General features: G+C 40.1%; 1 protein-coding gene across 2 annotated transcripts in view; it reads left to right on the top strand.

Moving 5' to 3' along the window:
* Nucleotides 1–22,505, top strand: part of SH3GL2 (SH3 domain containing GRB2 like 2, endophilin A1) — a 170,707-nt gene that overhangs the window by 112,280 nt on the left and 35,922 nt on the right. The window contains exons 2-3 of one of the 2 annotated variants that reach the window (XM_074361528.1): nt 10,783–10,851; nt 17,880–17,952. In XM_074361528.1, the coding sequence (XP_074217629.1) occupies nt 10,783–10,851; nt 17,880–17,952 (142 nt within the window). Of the gene's footprint in view, nt 1–10,782; nt 10,852–15,050; nt 15,204–17,879; nt 17,953–22,505 lie in introns of those variants that run through there. The other variant, XM_074361529.1, reaches the window with a different exon arrangement.

Here is a 22,505-nt window from a genome sequence, read left to right as displayed (position 1 = left end):
GGAGAGGGTCAAGGGGCACATGATCAGCTTGCGCACAGTTCTCTGAATGGTGGGTGGTGAGATCACCCCATAGGGTCACAGGGGTCAGCATTATCAATCCTCAAATTCCACCTCAGATGTGACCAAAGCACATCTGTTCCTCTCACCCCTACGTCCTTAGCTGTTCCCATCCCTCCTCTTGTCCCTACCCTCCAGCACACAGAGGTACACGTAGGATGGTGTATTCCATCAAAACCATAGATTTACTCCTGCAGTGCTTCTCTTCTGATCGGTGACCAGACTACCCTTTTCCTACAACCCCATGTCAAATTAGAATTGGAATACCTCATTTTGCCAAGAAAAACCTCAACCTGCTCCCCCCAAACAAAAATCTATACTGCATCGGCTCATGAACATATTCACTGTCCTCTCCCATTCTTCTGCTTAACCTGTGTTTGCTAACTGCAGGAACCAATATACCACAGAACTAAGGTAACATGAGTTGATTGGATAAGAACACTTAAGAGGTCACTTCTGAAAAATCCATTCTCTGTATAGCATTGCATTTTGAAATGTAAATCTCCAGTTCATCTTTGACTAGTAACAAGTGCCCACAGGCATACTGTTTTGCTCTTAAAAATCCTCATCTTGAATGATGCCATGTATATTAATGGCCCTCAAACCTTTAATTGGCCTGGATTTGGGAAAATGTGTGTATCTTCCTTCTACCACAACTTAGTCCCAGGTGGAAGCATTTTGGAAACCTCTACCTTATAGTCACTGTGTCTGTGATGTCACCATGTTACTCTTAGGTGACAGGGTCATGTTGGGGGCTTATAGAATAATGGAATAGTCCTTTGCATTGGTGAGGTACTTTACAGTTGACAAAGCACATACGCAGTTATCTTATGTGATCTACATAACTGCCCTGTGAGGTGGCTTTGAATTATCCACATGTCAGAAAACTTGAGAGGTAAAATGATTTGCCTGAGGTTATCAACCTAGGAAATAACACAAAATGTCCATCAGCTTATGAATGAATAAACAAAATGTGGTATCTTCACATGATGGATGAAATATTATTCAACATTAAAGGCATGAAGTGTTGATACCTGTTAACAACATGGATGAGCCTTGAAAACATTATCCTAACTGAAAGAAGCCAGAAACAAAAGACCACATAATTATATCATTCCATTTATGTGAAATGTCCAAAGTAGTTAAATCCATAGACACAGAAAGTAGATTAGTGGCTGCCAGGGGGTAGGGCATGGAATGGACTGGGGGAGGGGAGTGGGGAGTGACTGCTGTTGGGTACAAGATTTCTTTTTGGTGTGATGAAACTGTTCAAAAATTAGTTTATGGTGATGATCACACAACTCTGTAAATACACTAAGAACCGTTGAATTGTACCCTTTAAATGAGTGAAATTCATGTTGTAAATTGTATCTCAATAAAGTGGTTAAAAGTTTTAGTTCATTTTTCTTTTTCCTACATCCTAGCACTTAAGGACAAGTGACTTTAAAACAGCTGCCGCTGGGCCCCTGTCTTGGTACATATTCAGCTTCACTTTTCCCCTGTCATGAAAAAAGGTACCCAGCCTCTTCTAAGTCTTGTCCCTTCTAAATACTCCTCTGTCCCTTCCTCTCATGTCCAAATTGAACAAATAAGAGGACAGACTCTCAGAGTCCCTGTGTCCACCACCTACTACTCACTAGCTGACATTAGCACATTAGTAAGCCCGAGCAGAATTAAAAGAGAATATTCTTTCCTGCATCCTTTCCATAGCTTATTTCTTGATGTATTTTCATTAGTGTTTTGCAAATAGTCGACTCATTCAAGAGCAGATCTCCCACATGGTTGAAAAGCACTGGACAGAAACTTGAAAGGAGAGGAAGCCATTAGTGTCAGTTTGGAATGCTGGAGCCTGTCCCCAGTTGGATGCACAGCTTGGAGCAACCATAAACCTGCAGAAAAGTCAGATATTTCCCTGTTGTTTATCAGATGAGACACACACACACACACACACACACACACACACACACACACACACACAATTTATTTGTGTAAGAATGTGAAGTATAACTGTTGGTACAAAATTGATTGAGGCAATAGGAAGTGGGACGATAAAATGAGTAGCTGCTTTCCATACCTTGAAAGCATATTCAGAAAGGAGTCAGATTAGCTCTGAGATGTGGGATGCAGTGACTGTGCTCTGTGAATATGCTCCAGCTGTTGCAACGGCCTTGCCTGCTACATACATGTTGTTGGACACGACACCGCAGTGGGCTGGTGATGTGGGCAGTGATAGAGTTTACCAGAGGCCAAGGAAAGTTTAAGAACAAGCAAAAGTTTAATAGTTACACTGCTACAGACAACAGTGGGCTACACAGATGAGAGGTGCCTGTGTGAGCACCGGGGGTCGGTTGTTGGGGTCTTTTATAAGGTAGAGTCACAAGGTGCCTGATTGGCTTGTGTGCACGTCTCTGATTGGTTGCAAGTGAGGTAAGAGGTTTAAGGTCCCTGAAGGGTGGTGGGGTTTATGACTGATAAGGTGGGCTGAAACAAACCATCCTGAGCTATTGTGAGATTAGGCATTACCTAGGACTATTAGTTTGTTAGGGCAACATGCCCAATAAAGAATGTATCTGTTGAAGGATCACAGGCAGACATCTGAGAGCCCAGGAATGAGGGTTGTTGGACTTTGAAGGATGGCTCCACAATACACCCTGCAGGGGCCAGGGACACCTAAAGTTCTAGTACTAGAAATTTTGGTCAGAAGCAAACCAGGAATCTGTGTGATGCTAGAGGCAGGAAGCGGCCACCACGTTTCCTTCTCTGACTTTAGTATGTGCTTGCAGGTGTGAATCCCCCCCAGAGAGCTGGCTGCTATGTGGGCAGCAGACCTTGAAGCTTGGAGTGGACGCACAGTGGTGCGTCTGTCAGTGCTTTAGCCTTCTCTGGCTGTGATGGGCTGCTTAGCATTCAGGAAATTCTGCCCAGATTGTAAATGAAATCTGTATCTGTATCTGCCTTAGCACTAAGGTACTTTTAACACTTTTGGTCCAGATGATGGAATTTCTGCAGATATGAGTTTTCAAACAATATCTCGGACAGGGATCCATCTTTCTGAATTTTGTTTGGTTATTCTTGGTTCACAGTTTAATTCCTCAGTTAGCAGGCCAGTGATTTTCTATATGAGATGGTGGGTCTGGTATCTCTTCATTGGATGCCAGGTGGTTGTCCATCCACTTTCATGACTATCTCTGAGGTCTTTTCATATCCTCTCCTTATTGTCATCTAAGGTAAAGCTTATAATTTATTATGGCAGCGAGAGCATGGTTCTAGCTTCCTTTGGCTTAGGAAGAGAGGAGCATTGACCTCAGGATAGAGCCTGGCTGCCACATTTGGTGCTATAAAATGCCATGTAGAGAGCTGAATGTGTTGATGTCTGAAATACTTGTGGGAAGTCTCTCAAGTGTCTTCAGATACCTGCTGGCTTGCAATTTGTCTCTGATGTTTGCTTTCTGCAAAACTGAAGTACCTACCTTGGATAAGCAGATGAAGGCTGCCCAAGCATTAGTGATGGAAATGGAGCCTATTTTGAGCTGCCTGCCCTGCCACTGGGACCCAGCAACTGTCAAGTTACTCTGCTTTTTATGGGCATCTCCTACTAAAGATGATTTGTTGTCTTTTTTTCTTTTTCTTTTTTTAGTTTAGGAGAAGATTTACATCAAAATAACCCTAATCTGAGAATGGCGGTGGGCAGGATTTTGTAACATTTTCTCTTCAGACACTTGCATGGTATTTTCTCTTTTCCTAATTGTTCTCTACCTTTTTTGTACTATAAATAGCACTCCAGCGGGTAGAAATTGCATGAGTTATGGTTCTTCAGAGAAACAGAACCAGTAGGATATGGAGGCACAATTTCTTCTTTATCAAGGGAGTCTCCGTTTTGTTCTTAAGGCCTTTCTGTTGATTGGATAAGTTCCACCCTTATTTTCAAAGCTGATCTCCTTTACTTAAACTCTGCTGACTGTAGAATTAACCACATTTGCAAAATATCCTCATGGCCACACCTAGGGTGGTGTTTGAATAACTGGGTATAACAGCCTAGCTAAATTGACTCATCAAATTAGTCATAATAGAAATAGCTGTCAAATTTTAAAATGGGAAGTATCTTAGAACTCTCCTGGTTATCTAACCACATCCTACCCTCGCCCCATTTTGTGGACGAGGAAACAGAGGCCCAGGGAAGTTTGTGATTTCAGTTAACGAAAAAGAAAAGAGCTTCTCAGCAGTTTCTCTTAACAAGTGAAAGCCTCGGGCTACTTCCTCCTGCCATGTCAGCCAAGTCGTGCGGCATTAGGTTCTGGGCCATTCATTAATCAGAACTGAAATTGCAAATGAATTACTGGTACCTTTTCCCCCCTCTTTGTTATTTCTGCTTTTTTCTCAAGGGATTTTATAGCTGAGCTTTAAATAGAATTAAAAAAAAAATACTACTAGACATAATTATAGCCCTAAGTCTTAGAGTCTATTTTTAGCAGACACTGTCTTTTTATATTTTGTTCAATTTTGGTGATTACTGAAGTGGACCATGAAAGTGCATAAATATTTTCCTGTTGCTAGCCAGGGATAGGAAACTTAATGGAAATATTATCCCCTCTCTGTGAACTGCCCCCTACTAAATTACCCCTTATCTGATGAGAAACTAGATTATTTGGGAAAGTTGAAAAATAAAGAAAAGGTTATTGGTTTTTATTCTACGTATTTTACATACTAAAATTCTTTCTCTAGAAGACAAACAGGATCACTTGTGAATGAAACTGTGAGTAATAATAATATATAAACTATCTTTGCAAGGAGGGACTGAAACTGCATGAAACCTCTGTAATAAATCTTAACAACTCCCTTTAAGGGGTGTATGTAAGTAATTAGCCACATAGTCCGTGAGAAATTCTCACTTTGGGGAAATGAGACTTAGAAAGTTCCTGCTTTTAACCCCAGTGAACCACACCAGAAACTTAGAACATCATGCAAATCAGTTTCTGAGTTTTCTACATGTCAAATACTATGGCTTCTACATAGTATTTGACAAGAAGCAAGATAGGCTGAAAGCTGGGGAAAGGGCCAAGTGCTTAGCACACCCAAACTCATTTTAAAGTTTTTGGCTCCAGATATTCAAAGAAAATCAGTCTTCATCCTGTTGAATTGTTATGGGGGGAAATCACTTTAGTCTATAATATATAAGAACCTTTCTGCCTTCTTCAGTGTATAAGTTCTGCTTGATAGTGAGAAATAGAGTTAGCACAGTGAGCTCAATTAGCTCAGTTCAGACAGATCAAAATGCTTTACTCATTTTCTAAGAAAATCTGAAATTTCTGGATAGGAAAAATGAATCTGTATTTTTTGAAATTCATTTTCAAAACTTCATGGCATTTAAGCAATCCAATTTAATGTCAGCTGAGAAAAACTAGTGTGAAACTTACATCCCATAAAGTGAATCCACCCTGCCTTTCATACATGGGAATAACTACCATCTGGAAAAACAAGATTACTTGTATTTAGCCAAATACCAAGAAAATACTGCTCTAATTTTGACTTTCCTGTTTTCTTCTGAATATTGGACATGTTGTCAAGTATTATCATTTCAATTTTTTAGTACCTTAAAAATTAATAATAATTAAGGAGCTTTTATGAAGAGTCAGAATATGGCTTCTTTGTTATCATAGGTTGGTGCCTTTCTACAAATACTGGGAAAACAGTATTTTGAATTTTCTAAGTTTTTGCCTGTTGTTGATAGAGAAAAAGATAGGACGCTTTACCAGGGAAATTAAACTCAGAAAGGAGATACAGAACCAGTGCTAACTCATAGTTGAAGGTCTTCCTTTAATTTCTTTTGGTCTTAGAGTAATTCATTGAGGTGCTTTTTTTTCAACTGATAACTGTCTACTCTTCAAGCACTGTGTTAGGTACTGCAGTCTCAGATGTTTTCAGACAAAAAAAGCACGTGATATGATTCATACCTTTTGTATCTTACAATTCAGATGAGCAAAAGGTCTCAGCAATTTTACTCATCAAGTGGCTAGTTTCAGGGAGTCCAGCAAATGATGTGTTTCATAAAGAGAATGCAGAGGAAATCTAGTAACTTCCAGCTGGGGTGAGCAATCAAGATGAAGATGGAGAAATGTGAAATCTGGGTGAGCATCTTAGTTAATTGGTAGGGTTTGAAAAATAGAGAAGAGAAATAGGTACAAAGCAGAAGAAATTAACAGACTAATTTGGTGGATGGTAAGGAAACCTGGCTTTGTATAATGAATGATATGAAATGGAAGGAAAACAAGGACATTAGGTGGTTAATCACTTTGCAGGTGTGTGGGGTGTGAATGAATTTGGTCTTAAGTCTATTGAATTTCACTGATGATATGATTTTCAAGGAGATCTGCATAAAAGGCAGTTTGAGATATGTAGCTGAATCTTTAGTGTTTAGTTGAAATGCAATGCAGGGAAGAGCAAGAGCTGCAACTAGAGGATGGAGTGTCTTTTGCCTGAAGGTGACAGTTAATGCGGGGGAGGATGAGTCATTGTTGGAAAGTATGCAGCATCCTTTGGATTGGGAACAGTGGTCATTTATTTAAGCTGTCTCCTGCTGCTGGTTCCCTTGACGTTTTTTCTTATTTGGCATATAGAGAAAAATAATCAGCATGAGACAACACTACTGCAGACTCAGAATTAAGATTTTTAATTTAAAACCTGAGTTTTCATTTTCTTTTTTGGAAAAGTTATGCCTTTTGAAAAACCATCCCTAAGTGAGGTAATCAATCTTGTTTGCCTTACTTATGCCTCCTATCAGTCTTCTTAACATTAATATTTACAAAATTACTCTGTAGTTCAGTTCCACAAATCTTTACTGAGTATCTGTTGTGAGGAATACAATAAAGAATACAACAGAGGAAGGTGAGATTTTTGTTGGTTGGAATATAGAGTACGTGGAAAGTGTAATAGAAAATAAGATTCGAAGCATAAGCTCTCAATGTTGAGCTAAGAGAGTACAACTGAGGGTTTTGAACAGAGAAGTTGTTTCTAGATGATACAGGAGAACATAGTGACTTATTTATGCTGTTTTGTTTGATTCAAATAACTTTCGCTGATGTTTATTTAAATAGGGGATCAATTTCTCAAAAAGCAAGTATATTAGTGAAAGTATACTAAACAGCATCAGAGAACATTCAATACAAAATCTTGGTTTTAGGAATCACTTCACTGGAAAATAGTAGGACAAAACTATTCTTAAATAAATAGTACTAGGTAAGGAAAACAGAACTCACTGTTGGCCAGATGAGCTCAGGAAGCCTTTCTTCTTCACCTTGACTCTTATACATAAAAGCAATAGAAGTTTTAGTAATGTTATTTGAAGAACAGGAGGAGAAAATATTTGGCATACTCCTAAGGAATGAGAAGGTTGTTAACTTAGCACATTGTTTAATTCAATGCCTTGATATATTTAGATCCTTTGTGACTTGGGAAAAAATAGCCCAGAGGTCAGTGTCATTTTGATGTCATTTTGAATACTTTTCCCCCCACAAATCTAATTAGATAAGAAAATTTTGTATCAACCAAACAATCAGGCCAGGGCCAGTCTCTAACTATTAGCCTCATTCAGTATATTTGGTGAACTATTCCTCTCAGAGCAGCTCAAATGTCAGCTTTTGTAGAGAATAGATTCATTCTCCTTCCCTCCCTCCTTCCTTCTCTCCTTCTCTCTTCTCCACTCCCCAACCCTCTCTCTTTCTCTAGCTTTCTTTCTTTCTCTCTCTCTCTCTCTCTCACACACACACACACACACAGTACTTAAGCCAGATAGTTAAAGTCAATAAACTGATGAGCTGGACTCTGTGAGAGTTACCGTGACTAGTTCTAAATTACTAATGGTCAGTGTGATCCCATTTGGTGTCCCATTTGATATAGTGAGCAAGCAACTGTGTTGCTAACCTGTTGATGGATGCAAAAAGGGGAAATTAAAATTACTTTCAGTTGAGCAATATGGGATTTAAAGTATAATTTAAGCCCTTGTGCTTTTGATGAAAGTCATATTTTATTCCCTAGAGATGGTCAAAATGTGATTACCCAAGGTTACCAGGATTCTGTGATGTTAGTATAAATGGAGGCATTACTCAGCTACTTGGCTTTTATGACAATTTTGAAAATGAAATTTAATTATCTCATTCATAGTTCATGGGAGGGTATATCTGTAATGATCCTCTTTGACCAAAATAGAGGCTTGAGATATAGTAAGTTCCCTGACATCGAAGACGTTCAGCTAGAACTGAGAGACAGTTGACCTGGGGTTGTTTAGCATACATTTATTGTGTAGGAGTTAACAAGATTAGGGTTTCTAAACCCCAATGTAACAGAAAACCACATACTTCAAGAATAAGACACAAGAGGGACTTCATATGAGCTGAAATTGCCATCTCTGAGCAAAGTGAAAGGGCAGAATCAGTGTAAAAATCATAGTAAAAATTTGGGGATAGGGAAAATCTGATGTTAATAACCTGTAAGTCCCTTTCTATTCCCGATTTTCTGGAAATTAAACCTGAACATGTAGGTTAAGTTACTGGCACTTCGGATGCCACTAGGAGATTCTAAACTGAATTCTGGGATTTTCCCACCCCAATTTGTGGCTTGGTAAACATCTTTAAGAGAGCAGGCAAAGAAGCTGTTTGCTGAGTCCAATCACAGTTGATATAGGCTTTAGATTAGGTGATAGTGATGCTGGACAAAGCCTGGCTCTGTGCAGACTGTTGAAATAGTTGATAGCCAACATCACCTAGGAGGTTAAGTGAGAGGGCTGATGTCAAGGACCAAGGGTTAAAGCAGTGAATCTGTCAAGGGCCAGAGGGGTTAAAGCAGTGGCTCTAACTCTGGCTGTTAGAATCTAAAGGAACTTTAGGCAGAGATGGCCAGCACCATGGACAGCTCTTCAGTGCTGTGGCAGGAATGCGAAGTCATCTGTGGTTTAGCTTGGGAAAAGTGCCTTCCAGATCCTGGTTTCACCTCTCCCTAGCTACTGATCCCTACCATGGACAGCAGTTTAATTTATGCAAGCCTCAGTTATCTCATCTGCAACATAGGAATGAAATCTGCTCTACATAATTCTTGTGGTACACATACTAGATGATAAGTTGTAAGTGAAAGTATGTGTCTGTTACTTAAAGATGTGAATGTTGTTTTTATTAATGTATCATTTTTAATCATTGACCTTTATCTACCTAATAGTGTATTATATTCATGAAAATTGCTAGATTCTTCTCAAGGTGTGGAAACAACAGTTAAATAAACTGGTGGGAAGACCAGGGTACTGTAAGCAGATATACAATTTGTTGGTAAGAGAAGGGAACTAGGATATACTGCATGTCTCTTAGGTTCAAACAGGGGTTCTTATAATTAGTATGCCATTTTATTTTCATAACAACTCTGTGTACCCAGCAGAGAGCAGAGGGGTCAGTGCATACCATGCCTTTCCATCATAGCGTATTCCTTTGGTTACTGCTGCCAGGCTGAAATGAATGACATCTGGGCCAGAATGGTGATAGAACTAAGACTCTTGACTTTTCCAAGAGTGATCTCTGGTTTTCCTGGTGGCAGAAAGCAGGAGTGAAAGACAGAAAGAGAGAGTAAGGGATATACCTCAGTCCTCAACAAGGGGATAACTGAGTTTCCATGGCCAGAAGATGGAGACATATATCCCAGGGCCCTTTTTAGAAGAAGGTGAACCAAGTTCACTAGGATGATCCAGTTTGTTCCTGAGGTTGCTAGAGGTCTGACCATGGTGGCGATTCTCTACAAAGGCCCTCAACCTGGTGGCTATTATAGGAAATGAAAATTATACTTTGATATCTGTGTGTGATTACTGTATGTGACACAGTGACATCTTACTGAAAAGCATCTAACTACTGTTATAATTATTTTAAGGGGAGTGAAATTCTGGTGTCATTAGCATTTAATATTCTTGTCTTTGATGAAGCCAGAGTATTTTTCTTGTGATCCCTTCATAAAATGTTATTAGACTTAATTTGAGCCTTCATTTCAAAACAGAATAGCATATCTAATTTTTTATGGACATGAATTCTATGTGTGAAAAATAACCATTTGCATATGTAAATTGATGAATATAAATTGTATTATAATAAGAATTAATGGGGTAGCAAAGAAATATCCTTGACATCTTTCCACATAGTTTATCTCATGTATATAAGGATGTTGGCAGCTACAGGGAGTTTTATGAGACTACTATTTAAGTTCTTTTATCTGAAGATCACTTGGGCTGATTTTTTTGTTACCAGTTTGATAGATGCTTGTGATTATCTGTTCAATGGCCCATTGAGGAATAAATTGAAGATGTAGCAATTTTCTACCTAGGTAGCTTTTTAGATCCATTGTCAAAGGGAAATGATTATTGTATGATGCTGTTGTCCCATGGAACTTTCAAAAGGAGGACATTAGTGATTTGATAGTTATGTAATGATTTATGTAATAGAAAGAGTACTAGGGTTGAAATCAGAAGATACAAGTGTGAATTTTTGTTTCATTACTTACCAGGTGCATGGTTTTTGTTAAGTTGTTTATACCCTCTGAGTCACAACCTCCTCCTATGAAAATGGGACTGCCTTCCTATGTCAGAAAATAGTCGTGAGATTATATTAGATGTTTGTCAAAGTGCTTAAAACTTGTGACATATATTTTTAAAACAAAATTTATTTATAATAATTTCTCTTTTTTTGTTGTTACTTTCTACAGAAAGTGAGTGAGAAGGTTGGAGGAGCTGAAGGAACCAAACTAGATGATGACTTCAAAGAGATGGAGAGGGTGAGTCTTCATTGCTTAAAGTTTGCTTGACATAAAATTGTCCAGCATACTAAGTGGAGAAGGGAGAAAGGAGAGGGGAAACTCTTCTCCACTGGTGCCTGAGAATACATTTTGTTATTCTGTAAAGTGCTCTACTTTTAGCATGTATATTAAAACAGAAAATGTAAAGTATTCTAGTTTTTTTTTTTTTAAACTACCTGAGAACAAAGCCTCCATGAAGATGAAATGTCTTAATGTGCTTCTGGTGCATTTTATCATCACTTTTCCAAATTCAGACGATGTGGAGCTGGTGTTTGAATCGCGGTGAGGTGGGAAGAAAAGAGAAGGTGGAGAATGATGGACCATGTGTTTTGGGGAGAGTTTAAGTCACTTAGTGGCTTTCAAGGACTTTCCTGACAGGACTGGGCCAGCAGTGGCTGCAGGTGTGGCAGAGAGAACATGGCATGGAGCCTATCCAACCTCGGCCTGAAGTCCACTTCTGCCACTTACTGCATGAAGGATTAAAAATAATAAAAATCATTTAACATTCTTCCTTAGAAGATAGCAGTTTTCTCAACAAGTGAGAGTGGAGATGGGGAACAAAATCTCCTTTCTCATTTTTCGTGAGATAAACACCATACTTACAGCCACTTACATGGCTTATGATTTAAGAGTGTGTATTGGAAAGAATGATTTTAGATATTAAGTTGTGGATGAGTCAAGGATCTGGGAATACAAACCCTGTACTTGAACAGAGAGGATGTCAAAAGCCTATGATACCCGGAAACCACATTTTCAGTCTATTCCAGTTCCAGTGGGCTGCCTCGGTTTTGCTATTTTTGCTCTTTGCATGAATGATCAGGCAAAGAAAATTCCTAAATGCTTTCTGACTTGTCCTTTTCAGGTTTTCTTCTGATGAGTTCATTGATGAATATATCACATTCTTATTTTGCACCTCCTCTGAGGCAGGCATTTAGGATACAGCAGTGAGCAGGATAAATAAGGTTCCTGACTGCATTAAGTTCATAATCAAGGAGGGAAGATGGGCTTTGAACACATACTGGCCAGTGTGGCCAGGGTAATGAAACATGACACTAGAGAAGCTTGGAGCAGAGGAAACTCGCCCACACAGCGTGACCAGGGAAGACTTTCCTGAGATTAAAGTGAGGATATGGAGGATGAGTAAGAGTTAGCAGAGCCTGGTGTGTTTCTGGTGAAAGAAACAACAGACAGGGGAGAACAGGACACATGTGAGTTCCTGAAAGAAAGATGAGTTGCCAGGAGGCAGGAGTCTTGTGAAATGAGACTGTTTAGTGTTTACCCAGCTGGTATTTCTGGCTAAGTTTTTGAGATGAACCTCACTGATAGGCTAGGTACCCACTGGAGAGGAAATTTAATATGAGAGTCCTGAGTCCCCCAGAACTCTGGGAAGCCAGCCTCCTATACCGAAGGCCTGGCATCCACTTGCCCCCACTGGACTGAAGTCTATATTGGTCCATGTTTCTCCTCTCTGGACAGTTCTAAGTACCACCTGATCTTCACCCAAAGCTGGTAGTCACCACTGTTTATAGTTATGGAAACAGTGTTCTCCGCATCCTTCTTTTGCAGCATCTAGTCCTCCAAACCCTGACACACTTGCTCAGAATGACATGGCTTTGACTCTTCCACTCCTCGTAATGTTGGAGTTCCACACTTCTCTGGATGAGCAGCCTTGTGGTCTGTTAATTTGCACCAGCCTCTACGCCCAGTCTTCCTTCGTCCCCCTTACCCTTCGATGTCTCCTTCCTACCCCCACCCCAGAAGGAATTTATGGCATGCCACTTGGCCAGTGCTTTGTCATTAATGATAAATTAGGCTAGTATTTAGGAGTTTAGAACTAAGGAATCAGAATTTGAGTTCTGCTTTCAGCATCTGTCAGGACACAGGGAAATAAGCTAGGTAGCTCACTGCCTAAGCAGAGACAGACTAATTTTCTGTTTCTTAAATGAGAGTAAAAGGAATAAGAAATTTGGAGAACAGTGTAGAGTTTGTAACTGAACAACTAAATAAATCTTTGAATCCATACCAATCTTGCAAAGTAATTGAGATAAAAGAGGCTCTTACAAGTATTTTACTTCAGGCAAAGATCCACAGACATCCCTCTGAGTCTAGATAAGGTTTGTTTTTCCTTTTTCTTAGAAATATTAAGATTCTGAAGTTTTTATTTCAAAATATAGATATTCCTACAATAAATTGAACTTTTGTTGCATGAAAAACACACCTGTGGTTTTGCATTTGGATTTATACCTAAGTAAATGAAGAGATTTAGATTTTAGTGCAGTGTGGAAATTGTTTTATTCCATTTTATTTCACATATCTTTTATCTTCTCTGTGGCTTTGTGGCAAATTTGTACTCTCTACCCAAGTTAAAATTCACATTAAAGGTAGAGATTTCTGTGGTAATTGGAAAGCACATGCTTTAGATTTAGAATCTCAAATCGGTTCTCTCTATTAATATGTTTATTACTCACAAAAACACTAGCTCAGTGTTCCCAAGCCTGCAGAAGACTCACCTTGCCATGATCGGTTTTCCGATCATCAGGCATTTAGAGTAGAGAGACCTTTGTTAAGCTATGTTCTCAAAGGTGCAATTAGACAACAAAATGAGATAAATTAGAGGTTTGCATCAAGCAGCACTACTGGGAGAGAGAAGTGGATATTCTTAGAGGTTGTGTCTCTAATCAGCCACCCCATCCACTCTCCTGCTGAGATGCAGTGAAATTACCATGTGTGTCTCTTAGCTCTCGGAGTCTTCCCCTCCCAGAGCTGATTGGATGGAATCCTGCAGTTGTGTTGTCTCTGCAGGAACCCTGCCTATAGCCATTTCTCCTCTTATGTGCCTTGCATGGAATTGTTTCTGTTAATTTTTTTCTGTTTCTGTTTTATATTTTTATTTTTTGTTGAAGTATAGTCAGTTTACAATGATGTGTCAATTTCAGATGTGCAACATAATGTTTCATTTATATGCATACATATATTCCTTTTCATATTCTTCTTCATTATAGGTTCTCATTACACTGAGAACACATTACTACAAGATACTGAATATAGTTCCCTGTGCTGTACAGAAGAAATTTGTTTTTAAATCTATTTTATATGTAATATAATCTATTTTGTATATATATCTGTTACTTACAGGCTTCATCAAACATAGACTAAATTTCTTACCATGGTACAGACACTGTATGGATGTTTTCTTTGAAAAGCTGTAGATTTTTTTGTCAAGAGGAAGTTCTAGAATTTGAGGGCTCTCTGATTTCTTCTCAGATTTCCATCAGTTGCTGCAGTGATTCTGTGTGTATTTTGTGTATAGTTATGCTCATTAATTCACACGGAATATCTATAAATGCCTCAATGTGGCAGGCATCGCGCTTGGCAGCAGAAATACAAAGATGATTAACACATAGTTCCCGCCTTCAAGGAGCTTCCCATTTTGATGGAAGAAATGGGCACATAAATCAGTGTCTTACAGGACATGATGCTTGGTGCCCTGGGCAGTATTTTCATGGGAGACCTAACTCAGACTGGGTAGATCAATGGAAGCTTCCTAGAGGAGAGGGCATCTGAGCTAAATCCTGAAATTTCCTCTTGTTTCTGTGTACATGAGTAATGTAGAACTATGCGGGAACTATATATATATATATACACACACATAAATATAAACAAAAACAAACAAAAAAACCTTTGGGGGCACTCTTAGCCAAATGCGTTGTTTATTTTTGTTTTCAACACACTTTATTAATCAGGCTTTCCAAACACAAGAGATAACTGTGATAGAGCAGAGCAGTTTGGGGACAGGTACATTCATTCTTCTGAGTCAGTAGGAAGCTGTCAAAACATCCCCTTGTTGTACCAGCCTGTGTCTCACTGCCAGACAGACGTTTCCAGGGTGCTGTTTTCATCATGCCTCTGACTTGTTTAATTAGGGGTTCTTGCTCAGGTTCTCATTACTTTAAGCAGGTGTGTATATATTCTTAATAGGTACATTTTCCCTTAACTTTGGTGACAGAAAAATTAAATGTTTCATGTGACATTTCAACATTTTCTTTTGTGCAACCGCTGTAAGTGACCCCATGTCCAAGTAGGTGCTTGATTTATCTATTTAGTATTGATCACTGAACCCACAAACTGTCTGTGTCCATTTTCAGGTACCTATTTTTTCGTAAACTCTGCTGCTGTGTCCCTGTGGCAGCCTCTGACATAATGCAGTATCTGATGCTATGAAGTCCTATCTTTCAGTCCTTTTTTTTGCTCCACAAAGAGTGCTGTATTGTTCACGTGTGCTGCCGCCTGTGTTCAGGAAACACTGACTACTGCTTTTTCCAGTGGAGAAGGTAATATTCAGATGCCTCAAAACAATAGCCTCGTTCTAGTTAACCTGGTACCTTTCAGTTCTCTTGTATCTTGTCCCTAAAGACTGAGACAGCTGGTGAAATGATCAGCGCTCATAGATTCAGCGTGGCTTACCTTTGTGAAAATGGAACCTTTGCACAGGGAGCAGCAGAGTTTTTCTGGAAGTATATGAGGCTTTGTGGGCCAGCGGGCGTCTCTCTTACAGCTGTGGTCTCTCCTGCAGCGCCTCCCCTCTGCTGTCAAAGGGCAGAAGCAACCATTGATGGTGCTTAGATGAATGAGCGTGGCTGCATTTCAACAAAACTCACCTAGGGACACTGAAATTTGAAGTTCATATAATTATTATGTGCAACAAAATAGTTGTATTCTTTTGAATTTTTCCAACCATTTAAAAATGTAACAACAGGTAGTGGCCCAGATTTGGCACACTGGCCATAGTTTGCCAACCCTTGTCTGAACGTGGAGAAGAAGAGTGTTACAGTGAGTAAAGAAGGTTGAGGGGGCTGGTTCTCTCCCTACCCAGAGTTGTAAATTACAAGACTGCATAGTGGAGGGAGAACCTTCCTACTGAGCACTGCTAAAATCTTGACACTGAGAAAATTGAAGTGAAAAGAGCAGAAGAATATGTGCCTATGCTTTTACTTTCAGGAAGAAAAAAAATAAACCTTTATTTCACCCAGGGAAGTTTTTATTTCCTGACGAATAGAAAGCACTTTATGATGATGGTGGTTATGATTATTACTGAGCATAGAGATGGGGGAGACGTAGAAATTGGTCAGCCTCCTCCAACATAGGACTTCAGAATATCTAGTGGTCATTGGTCCATTCACTTCTTCTGGCATTCTCTCTTAGGAACCTTGACATTTGTAGCTACTTTTCTTCCCGTGATAGCCACACAGGACATTTGGATTCATTTGACATCAAATGCCTTAAGCCCTGTCGTACAGTCAGCAAGAGATCTGTTTTCCTCCTGTCATGCACATAACCTGGTCTTTCAGCCTGTTTATTCGGCTTGTAATCTTTGATTTCATTTCCGTGACACTGAGTACCTAGTGGTTGGTTGGCATGTTGGTAACACTTCCAGGAGTTCCATGTATGGCCACACAAGTCCTGCCCTGCACAACCCCAAGTAACCACTATGTACTTCAGAACTAAACACTACTTAGCTGCATACTCATATCTAAGACATTAAAAATTCAAGTTAACCAAAAGGATGTGGTACAGGGTTCACATTAGGCAGGCATTTCTTAAATAGGAGTGCTTTTTAAGGTAACTTTATATCATGATGACTGCATAAGAAAAAAATGTTTTCCTCTGTTAATCACAGCAATAGCAAACTCCCTTACACACACAGTAATCTGACGACATGGAAGGGGAAGTTATTAAATATTTGAAGAACAAACCTGAAAGATAAAATCTTCTGGTTCTGGTTTGGTTTCTGATTATGAAAGAAAAAAAGGTTTACCCCACCCATGGAAGGCTGATTTTATGTGTTGGTGCAGTAGGTTATTGATAAAATTGGAATTGAGGAAGGAGCCCATGAACTCTAAACAAAACAAAACAAAACAAAACAAAACAAAACAAAACAAAACAAAACAAAACAGTAATATCCCCATGGACTTAATTGATATCTGATATTCTACCATCAAAGCTTAATTCCTTTCACTCATACTTAGGCATTCCCTGCACGTACCTTGGGTAGGAGGATGCATTAATTTTCACTGGTCATTTATCCTGTAGAGTGGTTGAGTGGACCGCATGTGTTGATAAGAAAAAGAATCCATGGGTGAACTTAGAAAGGACCTAATCGCATGGCCTCTCCATGTGGGGAGAAGGGCACAGCAGAGAGAGGACTTGGGGACCTGCTAAATGCAAATGCTGAGCATTCAACATTTTGCAAGGGTAGACTCTAGGACCAAGATTTTTATTTAGAATTAAGCGAAAGTTCAAGGACTGATTACAAGTGTTTGCTCAAAATTTTTATGTACTTGGGATGTTCTTAGAAGTTAAATAAAAACTTTTCCACTCTTACTTGAATAAACAGAGTTGATGTTGCATTTTTCTTTTCTTTGGGGCAGTGAAACCTGCCAACATGCCTGGCCCACTATAGACATCCAGTAAATGCCTCTGGGGCAAAGTATAATTCATTATCTCCGCTTTTTCAAGCATGTGCGTCACAAATTCATACTTTTTGGGTCATGGACCCTCTTGTCTAGCCCCATTCTTTGGTATAGGCACACCAGCCAGCTCCAGCATTGTAATGATGGAATGGCATGATTTTATGGGGTTTTCTGAGTCACGTGAATAGTGAACCATTTTCAGAGACCACCTCAGGCCACTTGGAGAGGAAGCCACTGCCACCTTATTTTATAGAAGCTAATGAAGTATATTTTGAAACATGTTTTAGGAAGTTACCAGGTTCCTCTTTGGATGAGTAGGCTTTCCAGATCTTGGTGGAGCACAGCTGAACGCAGAGGCAGTGTTACCTCTGGCAGGTCCGGGAGCCCTCACCGTCCACTGCAGGCCTGCTTGTTGCTCTGTTGTCCCGCCAGGGACATACTCAAGCAAAAATGAATTTTTTGTATATACTCAAGCAAAAATGAAATTTTTGAAGCTAATAATTTATATCATTTTGAGTATTTATTTTCTCATTTCAGAAAGTGGATGTCACTAGCCGGGCTGTGATGGAAATAATGACTAAAACCATTGAGTACCTTCAACCCAATCCAGGTAAGGGGTCATTTTATACCTTCAGGGGATCCCTCCAGGTAACTTTGAGTTTCTCTTTGGGGGACATTTTAGTTTGGTGTGTTTCTTCTTCCTCAGTCTGCCAATCAGGAGGTTCAGTGACTTCAGGTAGAGCACTTCTTGTGGGGAGGGAGCACTTCCAAGGCTCACACTGAAGTAACTAGAGGCTGCTGTGGTGTTTTGTCTGACTGCAGTGTGTTTAACAAACTGCATGGTGCAGACAACATGGGTGGCACATAACGTCAGGGGAGCTGTAAGCTGCTATTAACTGAAAGAAATTGTAGGAAAGAAAACTGGGAGAGCTGTAAGGTAAAATACAGTGGTTCCCTGAAGGTGTGAAAAAGTAGGAAGTTGAATGGTTTTGTTAAATACGGAGGGTTTCTGTTCATACACATCACTGAAGTCTTTGCACATCACAGATCAGCATTGCTAACCTGTTACCACTCGTACGAGGAGGGAGTTATAAGAGAGATAATAGAGCTATACCTTGAAAAGAGAACCAGGTAGAACTGGGGTGACCTCCACGGGCACAGGTTGTAACAGAGCAAAGCACCTGTTGTTCTAGACCCCCAGCCACTCTTCCTGTATAGCAGCTCCCACCTGCAGAGTGTGGAAGCTTGAAGCAAGGCTGGACATATGTAAATGAAATGCATGAATGTTGGGAAAACGGCTTTCTCTGGAAGCTGGTTTCTTTGGGATTTTCAGGTTGAGATTCCTATGTCTTTAGTGGTCCTAGGAAAGATGATCCAGGCACTGTGTCAGCCCCAGTTTGGATACTGAGCACTAGTGGGTCAGAGATAAGGAAAGGAGAGATATGGGATAAGAGGAAGCAGGTAGGTATAGTATATGCTCTCTACTGCCCTCTGCTGCTGGTTGCAGCTTCACTCAACATTTAGTTTGACAGCACAGCTGCTGTTTTGAAGCTCAACAGGCTATGTGGGAATAACATTCTCAACTTTTTTTCTGTCTTAAACTACATCAGAGATGGGATTATGTGAAGAAGAATGATAAAGAAGTAAATGATAAGCCATAGGAACCAGACACTTAACCAAGTGGTTGGCAGATTAGGCAAAGAATAGCAGAAATCAATTCTAATTTGTACCCAGAGCCTTTTTCGCGACTTTGATACTCCACAGAGATGCAAGGATCTCTTGGATGTTCACCTAGTCCTTAGTATTTAAATAGATGTGATGGGTCAGTTCTGAAAAGAGAACCGCTCACCCTGCCTCACCATAAGAAGTCATTGTTTAGCGCAGGTTATTTTTATCTTGATCTTTGCGTAGAACTTTGAAGTGCTCTGATTTCCTGGGATTTACACATGATAAATTGTGCTAGTAACTCACTGTTGTAGGGCTATGATCAAATATAGGGAAAAGGAGGGAAAATACAGTATCTATTGAGCACGAATTCATTTTCAGTATTTGGTAGTTATGTACACTATCTCTCCTCTCTAAGAGTAACCTTTTTTTTTTTTTTTTTCTGACTGCAAAACTAAAGCACAGTTGAACAATTCATAGTATAGGGAAGAGACTAAAAATCTGTTAACACAAACTCTTAGTGGGGACCCGGCATTGTTCCTGAGTCTAATGGAACTCGGTTGTAGGGAGGTGTTGCGTGTTGGATAGGATGCCCCTCAAAACCCAGGGCCACCCAGAACCTCAAAATGTGGCTTTATTTGGAAATAGCATCTTTTGAGATAGAATTAGTTAATGATTTTAAGATGAACTCATCCTGGAATTAGAGTGAGCCCTGAATCCAACAACTGGTGTCCTTAAAAGAAGAAAAAACTCAGAGAGACACAGGGAAGAAGGCCATGTGAAAACAGAGGCCAAGATGAGAGTGATGCTGCCACAAACCAAGGAAGCCGCAAGGCACCGGAGCTGGAAGAGGCAAGGAAGGGTTCTCCCAGAGAGCCTCCGGAGAGCCAGCCCTGCTGATGCCCTGATTTCAAGCTGCTTGAACCGTGAGAGAGTGAATTCCTGTTGTTTTAAGTCACACAGTTTGTGGCAATTTTTTATGGAAGCCCTAGAAAACCAGTACAGTAGGAGAGCCTAGTTTTCTGCAGGAGAAGATAAGGGCCAGAGAATTTAAGAAACTTTCCCAAAGTTACACACCTAGGGAGTAATGAAGCCAGGGATTGGAACGCAGGTCTGACTACCCCACAAGCCCAGGAACTTTCCATGGCACAATCTTGCTTCTGAGAACAGTGGGTTCTTCATTTAGGTACAAAGGGGCCTTCGCTTACAGAGTGGATACGACAGAAATTCAGAAAGGAAACAGATTGAGGGGTGAGACTTATCTTAGTAAAAACAATTACAGGAGAAAGTCATTGGGGGAGATCTGAATTTTTAGAAATGACATACTTTTATTAGAATGCTGGATGTGCTTATTAGCTGCCAACATATTGGTTTTATGGCTATTTGAAATTGTAATGGATATCTGCGACCAAGGAGGATCATTAAAGGCCATCACAAGGCAATCACAAATTGGTTTCAGAAAAGCAGTTATATATGGACAGGCCACATACATATACAAATATGTGTCATCCAAAGGGTCCAGAACAAAACAAAATTTCACATACTCTTTTTACAGAATTTAGGCAATCTGTGTTTATTGGTTTATAATAGATATGACTTAGTTCCTCCATGAATTTCTTGCCTTGAGAGCAGACATTGACTAGAGCTCCTGAAAGGTCCAGTACACTTGTTCAAAACGCAAGTGTCCTTGAGAAGGGGACACAGGAATCTAGCCAACACCCAGAGACTCCCAGTCCTCAGGCACAGAAGAGCAGAATCTTCCCAAACTCATGCTGTTTGATAAATGCTTTGACCACTTGGCCTCTCAGTGACCCCGGAAGCTGGGTCAACCAGTATGAATCACCGGCTGCTGTTCCTGAATAAGCAAGGTCTGGCGGGGGTCAGGAGAGAGGCTGATGCAGAGTAACAGATTTACATGGACAGGCCAGTAGAAGCTGTGGAAATTAATGCTTTGAGGGCACTTTGAGAGTATTTGGTGTTAGATGAATACCCTCGGATGCATTCTGGCTCTCAGATCTGTCCCTGTGGAGCCCTTACATCTTTTATAGTCTCGAAACTCAGTTCCTATTGAAATGATGACCAGAGCATTTGATTACTTTTCACAGATCTCTAGATATCCTCTGTGTAGGCCCCACATCTGCTCTTGCCCACCTCCGGAGTGATATTTTTAAAAGACAAATCTGATCATACCATATTGCCAAAAACCCTTCAATGACTTTTCACTGATTTGGGGATTAAGTTTTAAATTTTTAACCCAGCTTAAAGGGCCCTCCCTGCATGGTCAGCCTGCCCCTTCCCCTCCACCTTGCCAGGCAAACGGTTCCCTCAGGTCCAGCATAAATGTCATTTGGAAGCCTTCCTGGACCCCCGACTATAGTAGGTTCCCCTGTCACCGACCCTCTCAGATCCTGGCTGCTTTGTCCTGCTGGTACCCACATGCTTACTGTAGCTCTGTGGTGTTTGTCCTCCCCTGCGAGGACAGGACTGTGCCTGTCTTATTCACCCTCATGTCCCTAGCCCCCCACTCAGTCAGATATTTGAATAATGAATTATGAAGCACAGTTGAAAGTCAGTGGCTAATGTGATAAAACTGCCATGATTTAAGTAAGAAAAGGAAAACACTTCCTTTTCCCTGAACCATCAACTCTACCCATGTATTTATCAGATGCATTCACTGTGTGCAAAGAGCAATTCTAGGTGTGGTGGGGTAGCAACGGGATGAAGACTGGGCCCCTGCCCTCTGGGACTTCACAGTCTAATCACACAGGAGAGCTGCTCAGAGGCCTTCACAGCTAATTCCTTCTGGAAATTCCAGCTAACTGATGAAGTGAGGAGGGGTGAATGAGGTCACAGGTCTACAGGAGTGGCCTGCAAAGCAGGGCTTTCAAGACCATGGAACAGAGAGTTGTAAAGTCTTTCAACTCAGTCTGTGAAGTTCTGACAGGAACAGCGTAAACCAGTACAGATTTCCAACCTGCTTATAAAAGCCCTATGTACGTCTACTGATTGTGAGCCCTTGTTCTCATGGTGTCTAAGAGCAAAGATCATCAGAGAAGACACAAATCAATTTTCTTTGAGTATTCTGATGCCACGTTGGGGGTGGGCGGGAATGTACTAAATCTACACTGTCCAATAGAAATAAAATGCAAGCCACGTGCGTAATTTTGAATTTTCTAGTAGCCACATTAAAAAAGGTAAAAAGAAAGATAAAAGTGACTTTAGTATTTTATTTAACCCAGTATGTCCAAAATTTAAAAATCATTGAGAAGTTTTACATTATTTTTTTTTTTTTACACCAAGTTTTGAAATTTGGTGTGTGTTTTATACAATATAGCATATCTCAGTTTGGACTAGCCGCATTTCAAATGCTCAGTAGCCCCATGTGGCCAGTGTTGCCCATCATGGACAGCGCAGGACTAGAGAGCTTGCCATTCAAGCTCTTTATTATATTTTGATATAATAGCTTTTTGATGTTTGGCTTCTTGGTTTATGTATATT

Source organism: Camelus bactrianus, chromosome 4 (genome assembly GCF_048773025.1).
Source record: "Camelus bactrianus isolate YW-2024 breed Bactrian camel chromosome 4, ASM4877302v1, whole genome shotgun sequence".
NCBI lineage: Eukaryota > Metazoa > Chordata > Mammalia > Artiodactyla > Camelidae > Camelus > Camelus bactrianus.
The sequence above is the reverse complement of the archived record's forward strand: the minus strand, read 5'-3'. Positions and strand labels throughout refer to the sequence as shown.